General features: G+C 39.4%; 3 protein-coding genes across 3 annotated transcripts; 1 reads left to right on the top strand and 2 right to left on the bottom strand.

Annotated features, from left to right (window-relative positions):
* Positions 1-49: 49 nt before the first annotated feature.
* ankrd52b (ankyrin repeat domain 52b) lies at positions 50-19,412 on the bottom strand. The gene is made up of 28 exons (XM_084705555.1): positions 19,228-19,412; positions 18,164-18,247; positions 16,886-16,964; positions 16,662-16,732; positions 16,289-16,489; positions 16,088-16,175; positions 15,834-15,976; positions 15,514-15,726; positions 15,277-15,355; positions 15,017-15,131; positions 14,849-14,931; positions 14,529-14,646; positions 14,334-14,402; positions 14,111-14,251; positions 13,891-13,950; positions 13,668-13,779; positions 13,468-13,539; positions 13,115-13,316; positions 12,833-12,920; positions 12,503-12,620; positions 12,155-12,374; positions 11,917-12,004; positions 11,732-11,815; positions 11,458-11,603; positions 11,243-11,325; positions 11,060-11,142; positions 10,824-10,915; positions 50-10,645 (listed from the first exon to the last, which is right to left on the bottom strand). Exons 1-28 carry the CDS (start codon positions 19,252-19,254, stop codon positions 10,389-10,391), a joined length of 3,216 nt encoding a protein of 1,071 aa, XP_084561681.1. The 5' UTR covers positions 19,255-19,412; the 3' UTR covers positions 50-10,388.
* A 364-nt stretch (positions 19,413-19,776) lies between these two features.
* On the top strand, positions 19,777-22,171 carry LOC146272720 (coenzyme Q-binding protein COQ10 homolog A, mitochondrial-like). The gene is made up of 5 exons (XM_084704707.1): positions 19,777-20,613; positions 20,746-20,892; positions 21,108-21,300; positions 21,426-21,527; positions 21,701-22,171. The coding sequence occupies exons 1-5, from the start codon at positions 20,597-20,599 to the stop codon at positions 21,845-21,847; spliced, it is 606 nt and encodes a 201-aa protein (XP_084560833.1). The 5' UTR covers positions 19,777-20,596; the 3' UTR covers positions 21,848-22,171.
* Positions 22,172-23,024: 853 nt separating this feature from the next.
* LOC146272721 (citrate synthase, mitochondrial-like) lies at positions 23,025-27,561 on the bottom strand. Its single transcript, XM_084704705.1, has 11 exons — positions 27,374-27,561; positions 26,165-26,212; positions 25,928-26,035; positions 25,740-25,805; positions 25,416-25,547; positions 25,024-25,212; positions 24,720-24,919; positions 24,490-24,619; positions 24,240-24,341; positions 23,916-24,125; positions 23,025-23,645 (listed from the first exon to the last, which is right to left on the bottom strand). Exons 1-11 carry the CDS (start codon positions 27,419-27,421, stop codon positions 23,475-23,477), a joined length of 1,404 nt encoding a protein of 467 aa, XP_084560831.1. The 5' UTR covers positions 27,422-27,561; the 3' UTR covers positions 23,025-23,474.
* Between the last annotated feature and the right edge of the window lie 201 nt (positions 27,562-27,762).

A 27,762-nucleotide genomic window follows, 5' to 3' on the forward strand; every position in this document is an offset into this window, starting at 1 on the left:
ATGGTTCTACAAGTGTAAGACAAGTAAAAAGAATCCATGAGAAACATAATTAATAGATATAAGCAATAGCACTTTATTTAAACATAACCAATCAGAAGCCACAACACTAAATGACAGGACTCATAGGCTGCAGCATACATTGTATAAAATAATCTTATAGGATGCCTTGGTTTCTTGGTGTCTGAAAGGTCTACAGATTTTGTTTTAGTTTAATCATGTATTTTTACACATACGTAACAATTAACAATTCACTAGCACATTTATGTTCTAACAAGGCAAAGTGCTTTCAAAGATTGCATTGTCACATAAAAACATTAACAGGTAGGAGATAAGTTCAGAGGTGGGGATATACAGTATGTATAGGGTATCTCCCCAATATCCTCACTCCCTACTAATTGTATCTCACATTCCTCTGCGTTAATCAAATACCAAAGGTTTATTAAATTGGGGGCAAGATGGTGACAGAAATTATCAAAGATCTAGAGTTTCTGAAAGGTTTAAGGCTGGATATGATAAGTTTTCCCTTCTATCATAAACACCACATGCATCATATTCCCATCGTCAGACTAAAATAGGAGCATTTGTTACTTGTTGCTTTTCAGTTAATCTCATAATCATACACAGTTACAGTTGTAAACTTGATCTTTAGATGTATGGCTCAACTTGCACATGTAAAATGCACCTTTCTATTAAAAATATGCAGACTTATTTAAGGATACTGAAGAGGATGTTATGTAAAAAAAGTACCATGTCACTACATGTATGAATAACAACCAATGTGTACTCAGTTATGTTTAATTTATGCTACAACAGTTAGAGGTTCAAAAGAGATTAGATTTAATTTAATACAGTTTGGCTTCACATTCCAGTGGTTGTGATATCATCTTTCCTTCCATGTACGCATACATCACATAAATACACGCAGTCAAGCTCACATTAGCTTTTGCCCTAATGATTAAAATAATTAATATTTATTTCATTCTTTGAAACATGAAGAAGGTGGTTAGGAGCTAAGCTGACAGCTGTGTATCAAGGAGGTAGGAAACCTAAGTCACATTTTAATCTATTTACATAGCATGGATTTTGAACTTAAAATTAGAGATTTTACGCAGAAACCTTTTTGAGTTGTTACTATAACCTATTTCTGAAACTTCTATCTCTTGCTTGAAAACACAACATAAGCCTCATCTCTGAGCAACTTAAGGCTATAAACCAAGGAATATATACGATGACCAAATGCAGACATGCTCAATATCAACTAGCACCAGCCAATCCCTACTTAATGAAGCCAAAGGTGCAAAAAGGCAAGTAAAAGCTGGGTCCTGAAAGAGCAGTTCATTTTCTCATTGCACCACCTGAATGTATGGTCAGGCCAGAGGGTAGGGCACCATGGAAAGTTTACCTCCAGCTCACACTGGTGGGCAGTCATTATGCCAGAGTCTCACTTTAAATAACAAAATATGAGTTTAGCACTGAACTGCAACCCTGTAATAGTTTCAACCTACATCCACGCTAGCAGAAGTCAGGATGAAAGAAGGTACCTCCTGTAGAACCAAAAAGGAGTACACTGCATTTATAATTTAAGTGGCCTTTATAATCATTCAATGTTTGTAGCAAGAATAGAGTTAAGGTGCAATAACTGTCTTAGCTGGCCTATTGGGAAAAATAAAAAAAACTTTGTAACAGTATAATTCTTAACAATTTCCAGTGATTTAAAAAAATCCAAGATACCTCTGCTCTTTGAAAACTAAGCATATATTTCAGAATCAAAATAATACAGAGGGAAGTTAACTTAATGGACTGTTTCCTGCCAACCTCTTAAATTGTTAATTATTTAATTCACAGGTCCTTTAATTTGTATGACCTTATATATTACTTTGGACACTGTATAATACATCATCAACCTTGCCAGCTTAAATTGTTCTATATATATTTATATTTTTTTTACTCTAATTAAAGCAAATGTAAGGACTAATCAAAGATTATAACAGACCATAGCACCAAAATCTAAGAAACATCACTTGTGTTTAAAAGGGAATGTATTTTGTTTTACCAATTAAAAAATTATATTATTCACCTTATTTGTAAACTTGGAAAGTGTCATTATGTAGATTGAAACATCTACTGTACACACACTACTTCTTTGCCTTTTTGCTGACACCAATTCATGCACATAGTTCTCTCATATTAATGAACATATTTTGACATAATGAGGACCAAACAGATAATACCTAAAACATCACACATTAAACAGCAGCCAACAGCAGAGTTTTTCTGGCATAACAACCCATTCTCTCCTATACACAAAATATAATCCTCTATGACCATCTCAACTAAAACCAGTGCCTTGATGTTATTTAAAAAATGACACAAACTTTGAATACATCACAATACAGGAAACATATCTATTTACAAACGGAGAGGCCCAATTTAAGGGGTTGCATAAAACTAGCTACTGATCAGTTTAAGCTACAACTTCATTTTTCTCATTAAATTTTTGTATTTGTCATAATATTTGTCATTATACTAATATTATTAAGTAAAACATGTATAACCCTACTAATCAAATTAATTAATTAAATTAATTAAAAATGCATTTTTGTATATTCAAAATCAACAATCTATGCACAGTTCCTGTATTTGCTGTGCATTCTAGTGATGCTGTGCTTCAAAGACTCTCCAAAGTGCACTTGTCACTATTGCTTTTACATTTATTTGCACCAAACGCCTGGTATCTTAGCTACAACTTGGATCTCTAGTTTTACATATGATCTGTCAAGTCCCTTCAAAGGCTAGTCTTTCAAACATGGCTAGCCAACCAAGACTAAGGCATGAAACAAACCATAGAAAACTAATTATAATAAAGACATCCAGAAGAAGTTCACGATAATAGCACAAGTAATTATTTGGATATATGCTTCTAAAATATATTCTGCCAATTATCAAATTAATAAATGTTTATGTGTTATATATAGCCACAGTGAAGACATCTTACACCCTGTCTGTTATAGTTGTGTGTCTGGGAGGTGACCTCAAATTGATCAACTATAAGGCTTTTAGTTGGCATGGATGGAAGACCGTTTTGCCTTAAAATTTATGAGTTCGGAAATGAATTGTTCTACATTTGTTAAATTGATTCCTGATGAAGCAAGAAAGTATGCACAGGCTGAGTATACTTAAGTTAACATTTTGCACAAAAATATTTAGCCTACATGATCTTCAAACCAAACTAAATCCCTAGACAGCTAGACTTACATGTGCAGTATACATAAAAATGTGCACAACTCTAGTAAAGAAGGTACTTTATGATGTGAAACAACATTATCTGAAAACATCTCTCTCCTTTGGTTGCTTATACTGTGGCATTTTTGTAGTGGATGTCATTTGATTCATAAACTACTCTTATTTTCAATCCAATACATATTGTAGTAGATATAAACAACTGTGTTAGGTCATGAAACAACCATTAAACATGAAAGAAATAAAAAGTAACGTTGCATATGTATCACGACGTTTACTCTCCAATGAGGTACAATATATCTAAAAGATATATTGATTTGGGTAAAATCCTTGTACGACACCAATATTTTGAGGTAAGTTGCTTGATGCCAAATTATGGCTTGTCTAGTAAAACATAGTCACACTAAAGAAAGCTGTCCATCTGGGGGCATGCATTCCCTTCATAAATAGTCTATTTGGATTGAGGGAGGTACTGATTAACTGCCCTTTAAAAAAAGAAATTATAGAAATGCAAAGCACTTGCTGTGGTAGCATTAATGTCCCTGAAGTATTTAAAAGAAGACAACTATTGTAAAAGGAAAGGAAAAAAAAAACATAAGTTAACACCAGTTTTCATGGAGCACTACAATTCATAACTTAATCTAGCAGCAGTGACATCTTTCAAGTCACTGTATGTGAATCTGCAAATAGTGACATGTAGGACAAATAAACTATTGTATCAAGAGATTAAAATACTCTTTAAATTGGTGCAAAGTATCCTGAATACTGAATTTGTTTACACACTTTCAATTTGTTTTGGATAAGATTAATAGAGATTAAGAGTAAAAGAACAATGGTTACTCCTTGAGAAATACATTTTAAAAATAAATTAGTGGAGTGTGGATCAAGTAAATTTGTGTGTGGTGCCCCTGTGGCTCATACCACTAAGGCTAAGGTCTTGACTCAAGGGCCTTGGGTTTATTCCGGCCCAGGTCATTGCCTGCATGTCTTCCTCTCTCTTTCTCTGTCTTGTCTTTCTCCATAAATAAAGCTGAAATAGGGGCAATACAATTATTTATTTTTTGTTTTTTTGAGTAAATGTGTTTAACAAGGGAATTGTACAGCTAATAATCCAATGAACGCACACAGGTAAGAGACTAGTCTATCACAATAAATGCCATCTAAAGGAAATTAACATTTGGCTACATGAGAAAAGTCATGCAAGCCATTATGTTATAATCATGAAATACCTTTAAATGGGAATTAAAGACACAACAAAAAAGGAGCTGTCTAGCTATCGCCTTAATCCAATGAGTTTTCAAGTAATGAAGGACACCTGTGTCCTAGAGGTAATTGGGATAAATATCCCAGAGGACTAGAGACCACAACCATAGCTCACTGTTGTACGTCCCTACTATACTGTAACATAACAAACCCACCCAACACACATTCCCCAAATGTATCTCTTTTCATTTAAATTTGCGTGGCAATATTCCATCTTCAATTAATACTTTCATTTTTATCAACTTTAGTGTTTCAAAGTTAAAGGCAGCTTCATTATGCAACTAGAACGTGAATCTATAGATTTTCATATAATTTCACTTAACCCATACAATTCTGCACAACATTCGATAAGTTGCCCAAAATTCCAAGTACCCTGCTTTATTGTAGTTTTTTGGGGAAAAGAAAATGATGCTTAATTTCTGATTCCCTTTCCAATGTATTGTCTTTCCTAACATATCTCATAACTCGTTACAGTACTCAACATCTTACAGTAGGTTCAATTTTACTCTTCTCAATTACCCAACATGCTCTTCAGGTGTGACTAATGCTTTTTGCAGCAAAGCAACACAATTATATAAATAACAATGTTACAACTAGGCCGGTTTTGCAGCATGCACATTCATTATATAATTATATATTTTTGTAAAATTGAAGATTTGTTAAGGTGGAAGCTTTTAATGGTGAGGCCATGGTCTTCTGAGCCATTGCAAGATATAATCATTCTAATTAGTTATTTAATTATGGATTTATAACCAAGAAAAAAAGAGATGACTTTACAGTTGCATAAAATGTTCACCCCAAGAAAAATGTCTATCCCATTTAGGTATGAGTAATATCTGCCTGACTGATGCAGTATTTAGTTCAATAGCCTGTATTAAGACAGAAAAACACCATAAAAAGGACAAACAATTGTTAAACCTCCTATTTGCCATTCAAAAATATGTTGTCAATCTCTTTGTGCTGACACACTGAAAAGAGACCAATCTCACTTAAAATGTATATTTTTTGTCAACAGAAAAATTGACATTTCTTCGGCACTTGAGGGTCTTTAACAGCAGGGGTGTTCTGTTAAAAATTGAGGTCAATAGTTTTGATATGGTTTTCATATAAGACAAAAACAGACACATTCACAAATGTAGTGTGCTGTAAAGAAAATGTTTCAAAAACAACAAAACACTCTTACTCAGAGGTATTGTAAGGCAATCTCAAAAAGTGTTTCCATCTATAGCTACTGACTGAAGAATTGTGAGCAAGTCTGTGCAACTGTTGAAAGAAAGCACTAAGGGAAAAAAAGATGCAATTATCGAATGCAATTAATGTAAAAAAATACATTAGATTGAGAAGTGCTGCTAGAAGTAAGGCATTGTGCTATGCACAAGCAGAGCATATGCAATCCACAAGCTTTTGATGCAAACTAATCCATTGTGTGTGCTGATATCTTGCAATGGCTCAAATGACAATGACTTGACCTGAAAATTCATCCCATAAATTGCAAGGACTTGACGGAATAGCAGTTCACGCAAGATGACAGAGTTACAGAACAATGATTCAATGAGGAAACTGGGGGAAATGTGTTTGCTTAATATTTCATTATCTTCCATTATTTCTACTTCTTGTTTTAACAGTGCAGCAACATCATTTAAACCCCTTCCTAATTTAAACCATACATTCACTTTTGTTTGTAATATGGCTCAGTTGAAATATTCTTAAATCAAAATGTTGTTCTAATTTTTATCCCGTTTATTTGGCAACGTACAGAAAGGCAGTGCAAGTATTCTTTTCTGTCTGAAATGTATTTAAATGTGCTGCGCACACAAAAGTGCAACCTCAAATGTTTGACTGCCCCCCTTTGAGCCTCCAAGAGATGTCCCTCCCATAAAAGGAAATGTCTCTCTCACTGTTGCTCACATGCATTCACACACGACATCACGAGGATCATGGGTAAAGGATCACCATTTCATCTGCTCTCATCCCACTACTTCTGATACAAACATTCCTACATATAAGTTAATATCTACATAGGTAACATATGTATACATACACATATACATATAGAGATATTAAATATACAAAAGTGCTTATTCATGAAATAAGTGCTTTGGGGTCAAAAATGAATGAAAATTGTCCCAAAAGGTTTGTTGTTGTTGTTCTTGATGCACCAATGAAAATCGAAAATACTTTCTGCCATCCTATGGTTTCCCATAAGTACATTGCTCCTCTAAATCCACAGTGTAAACGGAATGGTAATACAGGGTGAGGAGGTAACAAATAATAAAATGGCGAAACAGGTTGTGGAGTTTATCAAAAGCCTCAACTAAGCTATATATTTTGTCTTGAAGTATTTTGGCATCCAATTACTTGTTAAGAAACTCCCGTTGCCAAGATATTTGTTCCAAAAAAGGAATTATATTTTTCATCAGAAACTACTATATGTTCCTTAGGAGCCATGGACAATGAAATGTTGCACAATATCCGGGGGGGGAATTAATTGAATCAAGTTGTAGTTGTTAGTTGCAACTCATATAACTAACCTAAAAATAATATGCAACACAGTAAGCCACCCATGAATGTGGATAAGAATGCTATTATTGAATGGCTTATTACGCGATGTGATCTCACTTCATTGAACTAAGCAGTCTCTGACATCATATAAAAAAGGCTTATATGTAAAATGCCACAAAGTTCAGGTAGCTTAATACAATCATTTTCTGTATTATAGTAGTATAAATATGAGGAACAACAATGACACTGGTTTTGGCATTTGCTATCCCTATATAATGTGATGGTCATTGAGTATATAATACATTTTCATAGATGTTGATATTTAGTACCTTGTGGAATACAAGTACTGGCCACAAAATAGGTGCAATGTAAGCTTGTAGTTTAACAATTATTTTTCTTTCCAAGCTCAATTCCTTCCTAGCCCTATGATTGAATGCACCAGGACCAATGAATCTCAAGTTGCAATGATTCAAGAAATGGATGCATCAGTGTTATTCGTTTTGACTAGTATGTACATCTACAGAGATGCCCAAAATGTTACCGATAATCCATTTAAAGAGAACAGTTCTAGGGTAAATTGCATAACTGATAAGACAGGGGCGTGTCAAAAGAAGAAATTACAACAAAGGAACGAAGATGTTTTCGGTTTTCAGTGGAGTTACTTGCCTTCTCTGACTTACTGGTAACTCCACCACAAGACAACTACAATGTTCCACTTGTTGCAGGGGAGAAATGGAAGCAAGCACACATACTTTAAAAAATAAGTAAAATAGGGAGCATTTCAGACAATTTTAAGAGCCCTTGTGATAATAAACTGATTGTCTTCTCAAAAAGTTACAAAATTTGCCACCCATAAATAACTACAACTTCCAATTTTAGCAATACCCCAAGACAATTTTTTTGCTGCTAGGAACTTTCAAACAATCTGCACCTCTAGCACTATTGAACTCAAAAGTATAGACTAACGGAACTATAGATTGACAAGAAAAAGAAAAAAGAAATGTTTGAACTATTGAACTTTGTACATTTTAAGTGATGCTAACCCTACTTATTGAGTGAACGATGAAGCTGCATACACACTGATGCTCATCACAGGCCAGGACTTTAGAGGGCAAATACATCTGTTTAAAGTTCCCAATCAATAAAAAGGTACATGAACGGGATTAAATACTGTCAAATGTAAATTATTTTTAACTGCAAGTTTACTTCTTCTGTTTTAAGAAATCTACAAAACATAACAGAAGAAGATCATCGCCAATAGCGACAAGGTAAACTGGTCGTGAATTGAGACAAATTGTAATGCAAAATAGTTTAAGCTGATGCACAGATGACAAATTCCATCCATTTCAGTCAATAAAAACGGTTACATTTGTAGAGTTGACAAATGTGAGGTCAATACGTTGAATTCTTAAAGCTTGAAATAAATAATAGAAGAGTCCAAATGAAATGTCATAAGATAAGACATTTGACCTTTTCTACTTGCCAAAATTTGATGTTAACGGTTGAGAGCTTACATTACATGCCAACTGAATGAATAATAGAGGATCATTATTTTCAACATAATTGGCTGTTTGACAAGAAAAAATACAAAACAACAAAACAAATGTGTCCTTGGAAGGACAGTAGATTTCAAAACAGAACCTTTGGTAGATTGCTGATAAAATCTATGCACTCCTATTGAAAACACTTTCATTTCATCTTTGGAGGTAGAGTGCAAATAAATCCCTTCAAAAACCTTTTAGTTACTTAATTAGGTAAGAATACCAAAAACCTTATGACAACAGTTAAGAGAAGAATAAAATAAGTTAAATGCTGTGTGAATATTGCTTCTGATAAATAAAAAAAAAACACTAAATGAAGATCTACATTTATGAAAACTGAATAGAATTCTTAAAAAAGAATGACAGTATTTCAGCAGCTATATTGACAACACTTTCACTTTCCTACTAGATGTATGGCTCTTTTTTTGTGCAACTATATTGACTAATGAATCTGTTGTTGAGATTGCGTAAACAAGTAACAACATAAGTACACAACAATAATATAGCTTATCAATCATCACCAGTATGTGTGCTTCTCCCATTTCTGAATCAGGGTTGTATTGTTTTATAAATGTCGCTCTAGAATTGTTCTCTTATTAAGTCTCAAACAATCAGGAATAAGGTGCTGGGTCAGAGGATAGAGAACATGGGGTCTGTTTTTTCCCCCTCGGTAATTCTCTGTTTTTCATAGGCACAACATGTTTTAATTGTTTAGAAACTTTCAAGACACATCTTATGCTGCAAATATATTGTGGTCAATTGCAGTTAATAGTCAACAATAGAAGTGGGGTTTGAGCAGACCCACACCTTCATGTGAATTTAGGAGGGAGATTATGTAGAAAACCCAAGAAGGCTTTGTCCTTTTCATTCATCTTGTAAACTAAACTTTTATCTATAATATCTTGTGTTGTGTATTGTAGTTGTATTTACTCTTCATTTTAAAACCTATAAATAACTTCTAATTACCAAAACAGTTTGATCCTCCTCCACATATATGCAGGCAAGCATTGTTAATCATAGACACCAGACCTGAAACGTGGCTAACAAATCACCTGAGCCAATAAGGAATATTTTGGTGACCTTTAGGGTCCAAACCCTAGGTGTGTGAACACTAGCAAGTAATCATATATGGGGGTTCTCTTCAGAGCACTAACTCTTCAAACACTTCCCTGTACAGTCAAACCAATCTTTTTCTCTTCCTCCCATTTTAACTATGAAATTGTCTTTAAAGAGAGGCCAAGAACAAGAGGATAGCTGAATATTGCACCATTTAGTTAAAGGACAATACATTTCTAGTTGAGTGGTGGAGCATGTTTTCTTCCTGTGAAGTCAGTGTTCACTGTATTGGGATTTTCTTTTGGTAAATTCCTCTATCAACAGTCAACTACAAAAGGACTTAGATCTCAGCATAAAACTAAACCTAGTATATGATCCATAGCTGTCAGTCACACATGCTAAGTGCATTTGTTAATGTAACCAAACGGATACACAACTTTTGAAGACCATCTCAGAAGAATGGAGCAACTACAAATGATCAATTAGTGATGTGCGTTCTTCTGCACCATGAAGGGGAGCATCTGAGATTACCCTAGCTCCAGACAAACAACACAGAGGAGAGGCAAATAATTGCATATAGGTTTGACTGCACTCATCAGGGAGTAATCAACAAACACACAGGTAGACACACGCATATACAGACACGCACGCATGTGAATCTAAGTATATTCCTGCTCTTGTGTGGTTTAGGAGTGGAAGGTCCCCCTGGATCACTGTTGATCCTAAAGGGAGCTTCAAAAGACATGAGGGGTAGAAGAAGGGGACTATGGGAGCTGGGGATTCCTCTCACTCAGTGAGGCAGCCGTCGAGGCCGATGGTGCCGTTGTGGTCCTTGGCATAGGCGTGACGCAGGTTGCCGTTGGGTAGAGGTCCGCAGGTGGCGGCGATGCCACAGTGCTTCAGCAAGTTGAGGCTGAAGTGGGAGGCAGCGACAGCAGCAGCACTGGCATCTTTGGGAGGGAAAGGCTTCATGGTGGAGAGGATCAGGGACAGGCAGTCAGCCACATCTTTATTAGGAGCACATGCTAGTGCTGGGGTGTGGCCTGAGAGACAGAGGAATTAAACTATTTAGAGAAATAGTTAGTCTTAGATTTAGTCTTCACTTTAACAGTAAAGCCTCATAATACCCCATCATTTTTGTGATTATCACTTAAATGTCAATAATCTCCATTTTCAAATGATTTTTTTTTTAAACAACTAACCACAAGTGGGGTGACTCACCCTCCTCATCCACCGCCATGACGGCTGCCCCTCGGCTGAGCAGCACCTGCACAACTGTGGCCAGACCGTTCCTTGCGGCGATATGAAGGGGCCTAAAGGTCCACCGGAAGGGGGACAAGACATATGTAATATGCCCCAAATTAAGGCACAAAGGAGGATAAAGACACTGATGGTTCCTTTTTCCATTTTAGAGCCTTTTCTAACTATTTTATTCAGACCTTGAGACAACGACTCACATTTGCAGTGCAGTGTTTGTTGCATTGATGAGGGAGGGTTCACTGATCTCTCCCAGGATTAGCAGGGCACACATCTCATGGGCCTGCAGAGGGAATACCAAAGATAAGCACGGTTCTCTGTCCACTTCAAGAAGTTTATTTTTAAACTGTTGTTGGCAGAGGCAGTGTTGTCCGTGACCTCACCTTGCTGCAGGCCAGGTGGAGGGCTGTGTTGTCGTTGGCGTCCAGCAGGGTTAGATCTGCCTTGGCCTGGTGCAGCAGGATTTCTAAATGGTTACAACAATACATCTCTTACAAACCCAAACCTGACAGATAAGAGTTGACTCTATAGTTATGTATTTTTGTTTAAAAAAAGGTTAAAAACGAGTAATGTCTAATTGACGTCTAATTGAATTTACCGACAGCAGCTGTATGTCCACTGTCAGCTGCAACCATGAGGGCGGAGTGTCCTGATTGGTCCACAGCGTTGATCTCTGCCCCCTGGGCCAAGACCAGCTGAAGGCCTGCAACGCTCTCCGAATAGGCAGCAGCATGCAAAGGGGTCCTTCAAGCACAGCATAGCAGACACAAACAGATGTATACATGATTATTAAATTACGCCAAATTGCCCAGAAGAAATGCCATTTAGCAACAACTCTACAAGCGCCACAATATAAAGACACACACACACACCTTCCTTTAGGATCTCTGATGTTAACAATCTGAGTTCCAACTCTCTCAAGTAGTATTTCAGCAGCACCATCATGGCCATTTATTCTATAGGGGAAAAAAATGAGATTGCGTCTTCTGATCAACTAACTGAAGGAGGAGTCCAGGGAGAGAGTTGTGGGAGGAAGAGCTATACAGATGGTACTTACAGAGCACAGTGCAATGGGGTAAAGGAGTTTCCTTCCTGGATACTAAATGGTTTGTTTTCAAGTAAAATGTCCAAACAGTCCTCATGTCCTGAGGGGGACAAAAAAAAGACACAAATTAAGAATTACATATTACTTATGACATATTTTATGTTATTTTATTTTTTTCAAACATCAATATGAAAAAGCAAAACAATGAGGAAGTGTCTCCTCATCTGGGTTGGGGGGCGGGGGGTCTCACCGTGGTAGGCGGCCCAGTGGGACGGTGTGTAACCACTGAAGTCCAGCAGGTAGTCCAGGGGGTCTGCACATGTGGCTGCCTGTAGCAGGCTGCGGAGCAGCTCAGTGTGGCCACAAGATGCAGCCAGATGCAAGGCGGTTCGCCCCCGGGAGTCCCTGCACAGAGCAGAGGCTTCATGCTCCAATATGGCGGACACACAATCCTCACTGCCCATGACAGCCTGGCAGAGCCAGACAGAGAGAAGCAAAGAAGAAACAAAGTTGAAGAAACATACATTTATGCAGAGAGCAAGATAAAAGCTAACATGAGAAATGCAAAACCTGGACTAGGGATTGTGCAGTTACTCACAGCTCTGTGTAGGGCAGTGCGGCCCTTTTTGTCTGTGGCATCAGGGTTTGCGCCTTTCTCCAGCAAGATGTGTACACAATCAGTGTGACTGCCCAGAGCTGCCAGCATAAGGGCCGTCCTGCACATAGAAAACCACAGCTTTAGTCTCCCAGCAACACCGTAATGACTACTAAATAAACTGAAACCGGACTAGAACCTGCCTTGTGGGGAAAAACAAGTTATAACCATTTGTTTTCTCTCCAAACATACACAGTAATCCTAATGTTGGGTATCCCCATTGTCAAATAAAATGGGACAATGGTTTTGTGATGCTTCAGCTGTGTGACTCACTGTCCCTGTACGTCTGTCATGTCGATGACGTCAGCCTTCTCTCCTCTGTTGACGAGCTTCAGCAGGCACTCCGTCTGACCGCTGCCAGCTGGATGAGGACAAGGGTTCAATTTTGACACAAGTTCTGGAAAACATACACGCACACTCACACTTGCCATTCAAATCAGGGTTTAATAGACACACCTAGGCCATGTAGTTAAGTCAAATATTGGCATAAGCCTTAATACACACAACCCAAACACCTGCCATGCTTTTTAGAATCTGGCGCTGAAATTCACACACCTGCGACGTGGAGAGGGGTCCACTTGCGTCTATACTCTTTCAGCAAACAGGAGGCCCCTTGTCCCAGTAGCACTTCCACACACTGGGCGTGGCCCCTCTGAGCAGCTAGGTAGAGGGCCGTGCGACCGCCAATGTCCCTCACGTCCAGACTGACCAGCGTCTCCGACAGCACCCTCAGTGCCTCACAGTGACCATTATATGCCTGGAGGGTGGGAGTTACAGAATAAGAAGGACTGACAGAAAAGTTCTGCCGATATGAACATCCCCAAAACTTGTGTGTGTTAATATTTAAGTCCAGAGAAGGAACTATTGAGCCAGTGGACATGAAGGTAGAGAGTTGCTAGGCTACTCACGGCTAAGTGCAAAGGACTGACTGGCACGTTGCTCTCCACCTCTCCCAGACAGTTGAAGGACATCTCCAGAAGCTAGGGATCCAAAATTATTTTTTGTTTTAAGTACCCGAAGCAAATAGCACAAAGCTGTTGTAACTGGGACATAATGGCCCAGATAAAGCTACACATACATTGAGAAAGAGTCAGAGAGAGACACTCACCAGCTCCAGGTTTTGCTTGTTGCCATGGGCAGCTGCATAGTGGACCGCACTGTAACCCTTGCTGTTCCTCAGAGCTGGGTCAGCCCCATTATCCAACAGGTACTCTAGACAACTACACCCACAAACAAACACAAGGATTTTCGCCATTTAGATTTACAATATTCAGAAAAGTTCTGATTGGAGAAGCCACAGGAATGTTTTTTCACTTTTATCAGAGACTTACAAGAAAGCCTCCTTTTCCCTCTCCTCACTTTGGCTGTTGGCAGAGTAATGTCTGTCCACTCTAAAACACAAACACACCGAGTTCATCACACATGTGCCATGCTTGGGGAGAAATCCCAATGTTCTTTTCTTTACTGGACTTTGACTGGAGCCATAATGACCATTACAAAGAATCAGCAATCTAAGTTTAATCAATTATAAAACAGTTTCCTCCATCTCACCTGCGGAAAGTCTGTGAGGCAGCGGCATAGTGCAAGGGGCTGCATCCCTTCTGGTCCAGCTCATTCACCTCAGCGCCGGCACTCACCAGAGCAACTGTGCACTGGTAGCTCCCATTGGCTGCAGCGTAGTGCAAAGGAGCTCTGAGAAAAGACAACACAGAAGAGGTGGAACACTTGTAGGGAGAAAGGGGAGGGATTTGTGAGAAATGTGAGAACTGCTTACTTTCCCAATTTGTCCTTTTTACTCAAGTCTGCACCGCTGCTCAATAGCAAGTTAAGACATTCAACATTTCTGTGGGAAGAAAAATATGTAGTTGATTCATAAATTAGTTTGTTTTTTTTTCTCAGTATTTCTTTAGTACTTTATTTGGAAACAGAGACAGACAGACAGACAGACAGACAGAGAGAGAGGACTCACCCTCCAGAGGCAGCGGCGTGCAGGCAGGTCCTCCCCATGCCGTCTGGGGTGTTTATGTCAAAACCGGCTGACAGCACATGCTCATTGCTTAGAGATGACACAATGCTGTACAGCTGACCTGAGGGGTGGACGCACAGGAAGGGATGCCTGATTCAGTAAACATATCCGGTACAACCAGGAAACTAACATGTCAGTTTTAAATTTGACCAATTACAGAAAGACACTGTGCAAAGTTATTGTTTGTGTGATGGTGAGATGGACACAAAACAGTTTTACAATGACTTGTCAAGGTCTACACCAGGCAGCACTAGATATCTCACCTGAGGAGAGTAACTTGCGACAACAGTCTGAAAACCCGTAGAGCACAGCCAAATGCAATGGAAACATCCCGTGAATTCCTTGTCTGAGAGAGCGAGAAACAACAGAGTGATGAAGACTGTCAAGTGTATGTGTATGTATCTGAGTGTGTTATTGAAGGAGAGATGTACCTGGCTGTGTCAGCACCGTTTGTCATAAGAGTGCTGATCAGCAGCTCATGGCCATGCTTAGCAGCAACATGAAGAGGGGTATTGCCATATTTATCCACACAGTCGATTTCCCCACCTGCACACAGAGAAAAAAGCATGGAAAAGATGTTCTGGGTCAAAGAGGCCAAAGGTATGCCCTGTACAGTCAGGAGATGCCATGGGCGGTGGGGAAAAAATTAGAGAATATAGTTTTGCATCTGAATTCCAGCATATGTTATTACCATTCTGGATGAGGATCTGGGAACGTGTGAAGCGCCCATGTATGGCGGCCATGTGCAAAGGGCTCTTCCCTTCTTTACTCTGTAATAGAAAATGACACGCCGTGCATGAACGTGTCAATCCAAAGAAACTATTTGATTCAGTCTTACAACTATAGGCAGTGATTCATGTCATTACCTCATCAGACATGCTATAACTACGCCTATTAGAAGTAGCAAACCCTTCCAAAAGGTCTTTACCTGCATGTTGACATCGGCACCGTTATTGACAAGCAACTCAAGGCAGAGAGCTCCATTGGTGGAGACAGCAGCCAGGTGCAGTGGTGTGCAGCCACGGTGGTTGGGCTGGTTCACATTGGCGCCACGATTCACCAGATCACTGGCCACTGCCTCCTGACCTGTATAGCAGGCCATGTGGAGCGCCGTGTTTCCAAAGGCATTGGGCTCGTCTATCTGAGACACAGACAAATTTAGAGAAAGTAATTAGCACAAGACATAACAGAGCATAGGCATATCTGCAGCAAAGCTTGTTGACGAGACAAACGTATATAAACTCTCACCTCTGCACCTAGCCTCAGCATGTACTTGACAACCTCAATCTGGCCACTGGCAGCAGCAGCATGGAGGGGAGTGTACCCACGCTTGTCCTTGCAGATGGCATCAGCACTGCGAGACACCAACAGCTTCACCATCTCCAGATGCCCTGAGGAAGCACACAATAAATATTCATGAAACAACTACCGAGTGAATCACCTCATACACATACATACACTTAAACCTTTTGTGCACACAGTCATTTTGTGGTCCATCGTACCCAGGTATGCAGCCCAGTGAATAGGCTGTCTTTCTTTCTTATCACTGGCACTCAGGTTGGCCCCTTTGTTGAGGAGCAGATTCACCATCTGGGGGGGTGGAACAAAGACCGTTTCAGCAGACAACCTTCACATCTAAAATGTTGATGAGGAGCAGGTAACATTTTATGGACAAATCCCCTAAAGTTTGACCCCTCACTGACCTCTAAATGTCCGCTGTGTGCTGCGTGGTGCAGGGCCGTCCGGCCAGAACGGTCAGCCACATTCAGGCTGCTAAGATGAGGTATCAGTGCCTCAGCACAACGTGTGGCCCGGTTAGCAGCAGCCACATGGAGTGGTGTCTGCCAGAATTTGTCCCGTGCGTTGACCTCCGCCCCCTGCTTCAGCAAAAGTGCCAGGGCCTTCTGGGAGACAAGGCAGATAATCAAGAATGTGAACCGACCAACTTTAAACTACTCCAGTTAATTTGTAGGATAATCAATATTTCCATGTAATGTTAACTCTGTAGAAATATTTAGGAAACACATTTCACATTCGTACACATTTCACAATAAGCAACATTTATGTTCATCTTACTTCGTTTCGTGAGGCTGCTGCACGATGCAGGGGGGTCAGCCAGCCTTGGTCCTTAGCGTTAACACTAGCACCTAAGAAAACAAGGAAGAACAGTAAACTCACAAAGCACCTTTCGACTCAACAAAAAAAAGTGGCATGGGATTGCAATCAGCTAGATATAATGACCCAGTCTAGTAAAAAGTTACCTGAATTAACTTTAATTCAAAAAAAAAAAAAAAAGTTACCTGAATTAATGAGGAGGTCCATAATGTGAACATCGCCCAAACAAGCAGCAGCATGTAAGGGAGTACGGCGATCTTGGTCCTGAGAGAATAAGCAGACAACAGCCATCACCAAGGAGCACCATTAAATTCAGTATTTGTTCTGAAATGAATAATTTAGAAATCAACTGGAACAATGATTACAATGTAAGAAATGGTAGTGATAATACACAGAGCAACCATTTTATACCACATATTAAAACAGAAGACAAGACAACACAAGCCAATCACATCTACACTTCAAACAGCAGGGACTGCTAACCTACCTAGCCACTGACTGTAAACTTGTAGTTGTTAGGCCATGTCAACTACCAAAATAAATATTGGCTTGTAGGCCATTCAACAGCTCACACACGCCTTACCCCACTATTATTATTCCCAAAGATGAATGTGCCTAGCAACCGAAAGCATTCTAACTATTTTTAAATGTTTGGTAAACAGATTATTATGTTTACAGCAAATCAATCCAAATATACTTGAATCCATTTTAATTGCCAATAATCACAAGCCAAGAAGGCCTAAATATGATATGACTTCTGCAAAAAAAAAAAAAAAACTAAATTCAATTTTAAAGTATAGGCTATTGATATTCAATAGCAATTTATTTAATGTTTTTTTTTCTGACAACTGACAAATTGCAGGTCTTTAACTAACACCTTGGCAAAAGGCCACATCTCGACAATTGCTCATGGAAAGCATGCACTCAGCAAACTGGGACTTGCACTCCACTTCAGCAGATACTTTCCCATTTCTACACACCCCTCTTAACATTAGCAGCCTCTCCATTTCATTTTTGAGAGTGTGAGTGTAATATTGTGTATGCTGATGGACATTGAGCATAGCGTCAAGACAGCCAGCTGGTCAGATTACTAGAAGGTGGAAAGGGTGAAAACCCTGAACTGGCATGCCAGACAAGAGGCCTTCAATCCCCTAAGCTTTTCCTAACATCAATCCCTTAACTATAAGCTCACCTTTTCCTTGTGCTCAAACTAATGTGCACAAGTGCACGTTATGCACGCCTTCAAAGCTATTAACATATTCTGATAACAACGTTTACTGTCATTTGGACCAAAATGGCTTGTGTTTACATCTGGGGTTACTTCAGACTCGTTCAATTTTCAGTTGACAAATCAGGTCAAACCATGCACCTGTTTAAGGAGATAATCCCTTGCTAACTATCTGACGTTCACGTCAAGAAATTGTGTAAATGCCAAGAGAAGTGAGGAAATTGATTGATCCTACCAGTGCATTGACTTCTTCCTTCGTGTGCAACAAAAACGTCACTTCTTCTATATTTCGGTTGAATATTGCCTGGACCAGTGGAGGCTGTAAAGAAATAGCCATGTTAACATTTCGCTGAATGTACTAACAGTAGCCTGTCTATAACAATTATAGAACGTATAGGTATATAGCAGCTTATTATGTTCGATAAAATCTCACGTGCGTGGCTCAAAACATTTGGCTACAATTCTATCATTGCATCTGCCTACTCTCCTTAACTAGATTATACTTACCTATAATACCTAATAGGACGATAGCTAGGCTGACTATACTAGTTAGCTAATTGTACAAAGTTGAAATGCAACACTAGGCCGTTGGGACTATTTGTGAACCGACAGGAGGTTGTAAAACCAACCAATACACTCATTTGAAAAACACAGACTAGCTAGCTTTATAGTTTGAGGCTGTGTAAGTAATTAAATACATCATTAGAAAATGCTTGTTACACATACAAGAGAGACAATCCTAAAGTAGTCTGCTTAGCTGTACAAATAGGTTCCAGACAAGACAACGAGCACAGCTGACTCGTCTGACAAGTGACACTAGTGTTAGCCAGCAAGCCCAATAGCGTGTAGCAATTGTGGATGTGTTCACTTGCTACAATTATATTAAACCAATACAAGGGACCTACTGTAGCGAGCAAATAACACAAGGCAAAGAGAGACAACAAATATTTTATAAAAGTCACAGGTTTTAAGGGTTGCATGCATTGCCATTGTGCGACTAAAATCGGTAGGCAAGAGTACCACACAGGCCAAACATCATCTAATCCGCACCGTACGAAGTAGCATCATCTTTAGCCTGTTAACTATATATGTGTAAACTGTCTACTTTACTTCTTAACAGCCCCATGCAATAGAGTATAAATAGACTTTGTTAGAAAGACGATAATTTATTTAATAAAGAACATGTGTAAAGAAAGAAACATTGAGTCAGCTAGTTGTTGTAGCTGGCTAGCTACTAGCTAGCTATCCAGAATGCGAATAAAATAGCATTATTATCATGTTAGCTACCTAGCCACCTACCTGGTCTATTATATTTAGTATTCCCATCTCCCAGTCAGTCTGGCCGAAGCTCCTGCATTAGGGTCGGGTGGATGGGTTGCTGCGATATTCTTATTTAATTTGTGGAGTGGCTTGCTAGCTAGCTAGCAAATTTCGGGGGAAGAATTCGTTCATTCGCCTGTGCTCGCTGTTGTTTATTGCTCTGACAGAAGAGTTGCTTGCTGCTGCGTATGTATGCTCCTGTGAAAAGTGTTGTTGCATGCGATGCAGCGACACCTTGTGGAGTTTCATCCCATTACACAACAAAATCAACTTTTACGTTTTCCGGTTTGCATGATACATTTCATTTCGAAATCGAGTTGGCTACTATTTCAATTATTTTACCAACCAGACATATGTACAATACAATCTTCAAATATAGTGTTCGCTGAGAAAGATATCAGCACAGACTACAGCAGTACGTGTTTAGCCTAAACTGTAAGAACAAGCACTGCATTTTGTGCATTTACCGAAATGATGAATGAAAAGTCACGTGGCAAAACACTTGCGCAATACAGTGTGGGCGTGGTCACTGTTAGACATCCGAAGTCAAGTGAAGTGATAGTGGTGGTCATAACAATATTATATATATATATCTATCTATGGTGGTGGTAGACCGTTATTGTTAAATGCAACGGACACCGGCTACGCGTCTTCACATATTTCGCTAGCATGGACTCCGAGAACTGTACTAAAATCTGAATCGGTGTCGGAATAAAGTGTTAGCCATGACTCGACTAAGCTAGCAGGCTGGCTCTACTTGACTAATAGCTAGCTATACAGTGCCAGTCGGTGTGTGAGTAGCTATCTATCCTGTAGGTGGACCACTAGAATAGCTAGCCTAGCTACCCAAGCTAGAACTGCTTGTACTACGACTAGCACTACAACACATTGGATGATGGACGTAAATTACCGCCTCATTAAGCTAGTAAGATGTTATTCAATATCGGCATTCAAAATAGGCGGTAACGCGTTAACTGTTAGCTAGTTAACTGTCTATATTAGCTAGTATATTAGCTCTAGGCTACATTATTTAGCTCTCTACATCAATGTGACCAACAGCAGGAGTTAGGTAGCCAATACTGTTACACCAGTACTACTAGTAGTACAGTATAGTAGGCTATTAGCGTAGCCACATTGGCTAATGTACAATGTCTGTGTGCACCTTTGCACTTCAAGTTCTTACTGCTAATAAGATGAATCCATAAAATAATCAAATGGCTGGTTTGGCGGGGTTGTCCTCCCGTCGATTGTCCATGGGTATTTGGACAGTTAGTGATCTGCTGGAAGTGGCAACTTTTTTGGCAACCGGTCAACCGGTGTGGGATCAAGGGTACGAATCTTATTCGGAATGAGACAACAAAGCAGGTGAGTAAGGGGCGTGTGTGTTGCAGACCAAATCCATAGGAAAAGTTATAAATCCCAGATCAGTAAAATGTACATGGACGAGGAGAATAATTTACTAGTTGTTGTTTATGTGGTTTCTTGTTTTCTCTGCAGATATGTGACATCATACGGTATCCTAATGACCCGGATTCCCAGAGTTCTCTTTACTTTAGAGTGGAAGACACTTGCTAATACAAGAAGCAGAACTTTTTTAAGTCTGACCAACAAAAGGAAACAGTACTCTGAACGGAGAATAGTTGGGTAAATTGAGATTTTGGTATTACAAATGTCTTACGGACTCTCATAAAACATTTTATGGAATGTTTTAAACAAACAATAGTATGCATTTTATTATTACTGGTCGTTATTTAGTGTTTCTCAGTCAGTGTAGTCATTGTAATACTCAAGGCTGATATGTTGCTATAGATATCTACTACTAAGTGTTATTTTCCTTGTTCCTATTTTGTTTGGTCCAGCTACTCAATGCAGGAGATGTACGATGTGGTAGCTAATGTGGATGAGTATAAGCACTTTGTGCCATGGTGTAAAAAATCTGAGACAATCATGAAGAGGACCAGTCATGCAAAAGCCCTGCTAGAAGTGGGTTTCCCCCCTATGGTTGAGAGATACACATCCATGATCACCAATGTGCACCCTCACCTTGTAAAGGTCTGTAAATCAAGCAAACACAATACTTGAAGTAATTATATTAGAGTTCTGCTACAGCTTCCCACCAGTACAAATACAAAAATATAATATTGTGTGTCATCTATTTTGATTGTGCTCGTTTCTAGGCTATATGTACAGATGGCAAACTCTTCAACCACTTGGAGACTATATGGCGCTTCAGCCCGGGAATACCAGGGTATCCCAGATCCTGCACTGTTGACTTTTCTGTAAGTCACTCCTCATGACCTTCTCCATTTGTACTTTCCAAAACTATTTATTAAAATACAGTAGGCTATATGGAGAAATAAGTAAATGTTCAAATAATTTAAGCAAGATAAATGTATTTTAGAATCTCCTTTTTCCCAATCTTAGAATTTCTCCCCTGATTTTTGTGTTGTAGATCTCCTTTGAGTTTCGCTCGTTGCTTCATTCCCAGCTAGCTTCAGTGTTCTTTGATGAAGTTGTCAAGAAAATGGTGGCAGCCTTTGAGCAGCGAGCTGGCACAAAGTTTGGTCCAGAGACAAAAATACCAAGAGAAGTCATGTAACATGAGGTGCTGTTACTGTGACCTGGGGATGTCTGGGATCCTACACATGTAGCTCACAAGCCCAATACATATTTTTCAGTTGTAAGGATTGTTGGACATTTTCCAGTATATCTAGCATTCTCTTTCACTAACATCTAGAAACTCAAGACACTGTGGTCTCAAGAGAATAATTGTGATTGACTTCTTCAGATAATACATCCTCAAAAATAACGTTGTTTGCCACGCCATTGTTTTTGGCATTCAATGATTGTCATGGAATTGTCAAAAGAATACAAGTACATTCCAGACACCGCACAGAGTAAGTTAATAAAAACATTTATTTTACCTATTTTTTATTTTCCTTTGTTCACTGTACACACCTTAAGTTTAGATCTTTTATCAACTTTACAATGATCTGGCAGAAGACCGAATTCTACAGAACCAGACAGATCTGAGGTATGGTAGAACACGATAAAATTAAGGAAAGTTAAACTATTTATGTAATCCTACAAAGGGGGAAAATAATTTTATACATGTTGAAGATCAACAAAATAAAATGTAAGTGTGGTTGCCTTTTTAGAATGTGAATAAAACAATTTGGGGAAGAAGTGTGGCGCCCAGCTGGAGTGTATAGGATAAGATCTGCAGTCTCTGTATTGAAACAGTATTACAAATACATGAGGCTTCGCCCTCCCCTTGACAACCTTAAAACGATGTCCCAAAGTTGAGGAACTCATCCAAGCAATACACAATCTGTATTTGGTATTCTTAATAAAAGTACTGTAATAGATATTAATATTTGGGCAATTAGACTGACTTCCTTAACACTGACCAAGCATAATTTTGGTGTTGTAAAGTAATGAACATTTCCTAGCTCTGACATGACATTCTTTTTATAAAGAGGACATCATACACCTTCTTACCATCGTTGGGTGTGGTTGCTTCCTATAAATTCTTTTGAATTACGCTTCTAAACCCAAAATACACAGAAAAGAGGCCAGGAAGAGTTCACATGTAAGAAAACGTTGACCTGGAACCCTGTTGATAATCATGTAAATTGACTACTCTCCAAAAAGAATCGATTCAGCCATTGCAAAGGCATTGTACGCAAGCCATCTGCAGATTGAACATGAGTATTCCAAGGTGCTGTTGGTTGGTGACTATCCAGCCTACGAGGTAAAATACACATTTTACTGACAAAGGTGTAACATTATTTATGAGGAGCCATGCTCTGTGGAACATACAGATCCTGGTCATTGCATACTGTACATATTACCTAAAAAGGCCTGATAAGTGGTTATCTTACAAAAGGACCTTTCCTGCCATGGAGTGTTGTCTCTTTTTTGTGTCAAAGGTTGTTTTCTGGCATACAGAGAGCTTCAACTTAAACAATGAATAATTTAACTTGATATTAGGCTTTTTTTTACGAGAACAGCGTCCAATTCACTATCTCAAGACAGAACTGCCATGGCCCAGTCTCACAAAAAGATAAATATATCACCCTAGTGTCGCAGACTATGGATCAACTAAATCCAGCAAAGGCCCTTCTTAATGTTTATATTCATAAGTTTACTACACCTTCACATCCCCCCCCCCCAATATCCCCCCCCTTTGTTCTTCCTTCTCCTTTTTTTGCTGATCTTCCATTTTAGCCAGACTTTGCCCCCACCAGGGTCATGAGTCCCTCTGTGCTCATGGACTTGGGGCGCTCCAGAGGGAAGCCCAGCGCCCGGCTCCATACAAGTTGGGCCAGCACACCCAGGGCTCTGGACACTCCAAACAGCACAGTGTAGTAGTTCATCTCTGTCATTCCATAGTACTACAAAAACAGAGAAAATAATGTATGGAAAATAAGTGGGGTGATTAATTTGTTGTAACAAGACTAGAACTATATTAGCAATAACTGCAATATGCTACACAAAAGGTCGATTTGGTGAATTCCAAATCTTTTCACTCTTAACAAAATCAGCAAAAACTAGCAATTAGGACAAAATCTTGCTTTTATAAAAGCCCTTTATCATCCTGGCTTTGAATATCCTAAACTGTTATCAGTTCCCTAAATGGCTTCCTCCTGCAACCTCTGACTCACCTGTAGCAGCACTCCACTGTGGGCATCTACGTTGGGCCAGGGGTTCTTAGCCTTGCCCTGTTCCAACAGGACATTCGGGACAATCTTGTAGAGTTGAGCCACCAGTTTGAACATGGGGTCATCAGGCAAGTGCTTGAGAGCAAATTCACGCTGGCAGGTGTACCGTGGGTCTGTTTTCCTCAGGACGGCATGGCCATAACCTGGTACGACCTGCAGAGTAGCAAAAGCAGTTAAAATAGCTTCTTAAAAAAAAAAAGCTGTGCTAAAATATAAACATCATCATGCAACCAACATCTGATAACACAATGACTCACTCCCACTCACCCTTCCAGACTTGAGTGTGTTCCATATGTAGTCTCTCATCTTCTCATCAGACACCTCTCCTCCCATCTCCTTCTGCAAGGCAGTAAGCCAGACCAGTACCTCCTACAGGGATCAAAGTAATGCACAGCTTCAAATTACAACCCAGCCACCTTTTATTTTAGTACTTCAATCCCAACAATGCCCCATTACATCAGGAGATTAGAGAAACATGAGTATAAGGCCCAGCATTAATACAAACACTCATAAACACCTGATTGGCCAATCCGTGAAGAGGTCCAGCTAGTCCATTCATGGCTGCGCTGAAGGACAGGTAGGGGTCTGATAGGGCACTGCCCACTAAGTGACTGGTGTGAGCACTCACATTACCACCTTCATGGTCACTATGACAGCACATAATAATAGAATCAGTCATTTAGCCAAAAAACTCTTATGATTTTTGAGGGGGTCCCTCCATAAAGAAAACAAACAATGTGCCCTTACCTGTGGATGGTAAGATACAGACGCATAAGCTCAATGAATTGGGTGTCATTGTATCCAAGCATGTTTGTGAAGTTGTGGGACCAGTCTAGACTTGAGTCGATGGCACCGATGCTGCTACCTTCACGATAAAGATTGCGATAGATCTTGGCTGCAACGCAGGGCAGCTTAGCAATCAAATCCATGGAGTCTTCATAAGCAAACTGAGAGAAAAAAATTGTTTTTACTGAATCAACCGTTAATACAGGAGGATGAGATCAGCCTATGCAGTCACCAGGTACACGTTGGCAGTTTCCCCTCAGCCTACCTCCCAGTACTTGGCCTTGTTGACCCCCTCAGAGTAAGCACGGGCAAAGGTGCTCTCGCTATTCAAAGCAGTGATGGCTGCACTAAACTGAGACATGGGGTGCAGATTGGTGGGGAAGTTGTCCAGCATGGTGACCACGTGGGAGGGAAGAGCAGCACGCTTGGCCCACTCTGACGACAGCCAGTTCACCTATGATTACACACACTGTATGGTTAGACTGAATCTTGTGCTACAGATATTTGAAAGGTTTTGAGCTTTTCATTAAGTAATTTTTACAGAGCATTATCTAAATCATACAAAATGTATCTATCTTTGGACACCATGGAAGTCAATGTTTTATATCAACAATCAAGCCAGAACATTCTCCACGCTCTCCAAATTAATGTCCTTACCTGATCATCTGTGGGCACCTGGCCTGTCACCAGCAGCCAGAAAAGGCCCTCAGGCAGGGGCTCTTGACCACCTGGAGCCTTGGGCAACAGCTGCTGGCACTCTGGAATGCTGTAGCCACGGAACCGAATTCCCTACAACAAGATTGCACGGTATGCATTTCACCCACTGCAAATCCAGATAATACGATATCAAAAGGGCTGAGATTGTCTAGTAACTGTTCAGGATGAAATCAAAGGTCACTAAATCCTAAATAAAAAAGCATGGACATTTTTTTTCCTTCTATAATCTTCATTCAGCCTAAGAAATAAAAAAGAATAACTCACCTCATCAGGATCAAGCACAGAGGTTTCATATACCAGGCCCTTCATTCCTCTCATTCCACCATAGACCTGTGAACATGCATACAATTTAACACATTTTCATATATTATACTAAAACTAATATAGTGGAGATATTTGCTAGAATATGTTACGGTATATGTATGGTAGAGTCCATGAAAAAAAGTACATACCATGTCCACATTAATCTGACCAATGTTGGTCTTGCCATACTGCTGTCTAAAACTTTTGATCCTGCTCTGTTCTTTAGGTATGAGGTCTGATAGCACATCTTTTAGGTTCTGAAAAGAAATAGCAAAACTTAACCAAGAGTTACCACATAACCAATACTATTAGATAATGACACAACTTCCAAAAATGTTATCAATCTAAATCCAATTTCAAAAAAAGAAGTTAATGGTACTACTTACAGAAGATGTAGTAGCATTTCTGGAGGCCACAGAAAGACATGCAGCACTCTGCAAACAATATGCAGGCTAATATTAGGAGAGAAGCAATCATTCAAACAAGGTTAAGAGGCTACACATTGGGCCTACACTATAGACTGAGACAACAGCAAAAATGGTTTCACATTTCAGAAAGACTTTTGTCTTTTCATTGAAAGTGTAGTATACCACAAAATGAATATGGTTAATGCATCTAAGCAAGCCTGCACTTGACATGATTTGACACAAATAGCCTATAGACGGCTTGTTTCTGCAGACAGTTGACAGTGAAGCAGTGTCAGTAATCAATCAGCAAGGAATCACCAGTTTAAGCTGTAATGCATTTACAACTAAAAGTTACAACTTCCTAACAGACAAGATATTAGAGAATAACGTTTGTACTTTTATTGATGGCTCACACATCTTAATCTGAAAAGCAGTATTTAATGGAACAGCCTAAACCAGAATGGAAAGAGGGAAGGTATAACAAATTATTGGTTCACATTCACCTTTTCAACCTTGAGAAATGTGTGCAACTGACAAACTCGTCTAGTGCTGCCCAAGTGTTGTCAGGCAAAACGTTTCTTTTAGTAAGTTTAAATCATGTGCTTTAATTACAGCAATTAGTGCATGCACGATTAGCTTTATTCGTCTATTTTTAAACCCAGTAATTTTACTTAACTAGTGAGATTTCTAGCTAGCCAGTAAGCTTGACTATATTGTCTACACTGATATGCTTTTAGGAGCTAGTTTGCTTCCGAGCTCGTAGTAGCTTTATAACGTCTTAACTCTATAGAAACACATGCCATGGACGCGCCGTACTGGTAGCTTGCTAGCTACCCAATTAGCAAATGCACCCAACTAGCCAACTTCTTGCCACAAAGCTAGTAAAACATTACGCTGTTAGCTAGATAGCACAGTATGTATTTACAGCATGCGGATACCTTGCTAACGCCTAATGTCCTAATTTGACGGCCCTGCCATTACATTGTATCCACATAGCTGTTTTAACTACTTTACAAGCGTGTTATTGATAATGCTATGTGGTTTGCTAGCTTCATTGTCAGGAACAGCAAATGCTACTTTACAGCTACCTACAGTGACTAGCCTAGTCCATAGCCAGTTAGCCGAAATTGCGCTAGCCAGCAGCTAGCTATAGCTGGGCTGGGATAATCATGCGTATCATCTGCTTACCTTATTCAGAAGCCTTGGGGCAAATCTGCAAGCAGTCAGTAGTGACATATTAGAGACAAAGGATTTGTCACGACAGATAAATATTAACCTACAGTACTGATTTATTTCCCCCAGTACTTCTTTGAAGGTGCCCCTCCTGATGTTGGTAGTCTGGGTGAAGGTTGAGAGGAACGGGCCTGAAAATGGGATTGGCTGAGAAGAAGCATGGTTTAGGTGACGTAGATCGTCAGTGATAATCTGAGAACAGATTCATGTGCCTGAATATAGTTTCACTCATATGGATGTTTTATAATTATCAAATTGAAAGTTTGTCGTACATTTGTTATTTTGTTAGTTAATGTGAATAGCCAGAAATAATAAGTGCATCCATCAGGAAAAATAACAGCCAT

Source organism: Hypomesus nipponensis, chromosome 9, assembly GCF_054491055.1.
Source record: "Hypomesus nipponensis isolate SF chromosome 9, ASM5449105v1, whole genome shotgun sequence".
Taxonomy (NCBI): domain Eukaryota; kingdom Metazoa; phylum Chordata; class Actinopteri; order Osmeriformes; family Osmeridae; genus Hypomesus; species Hypomesus nipponensis.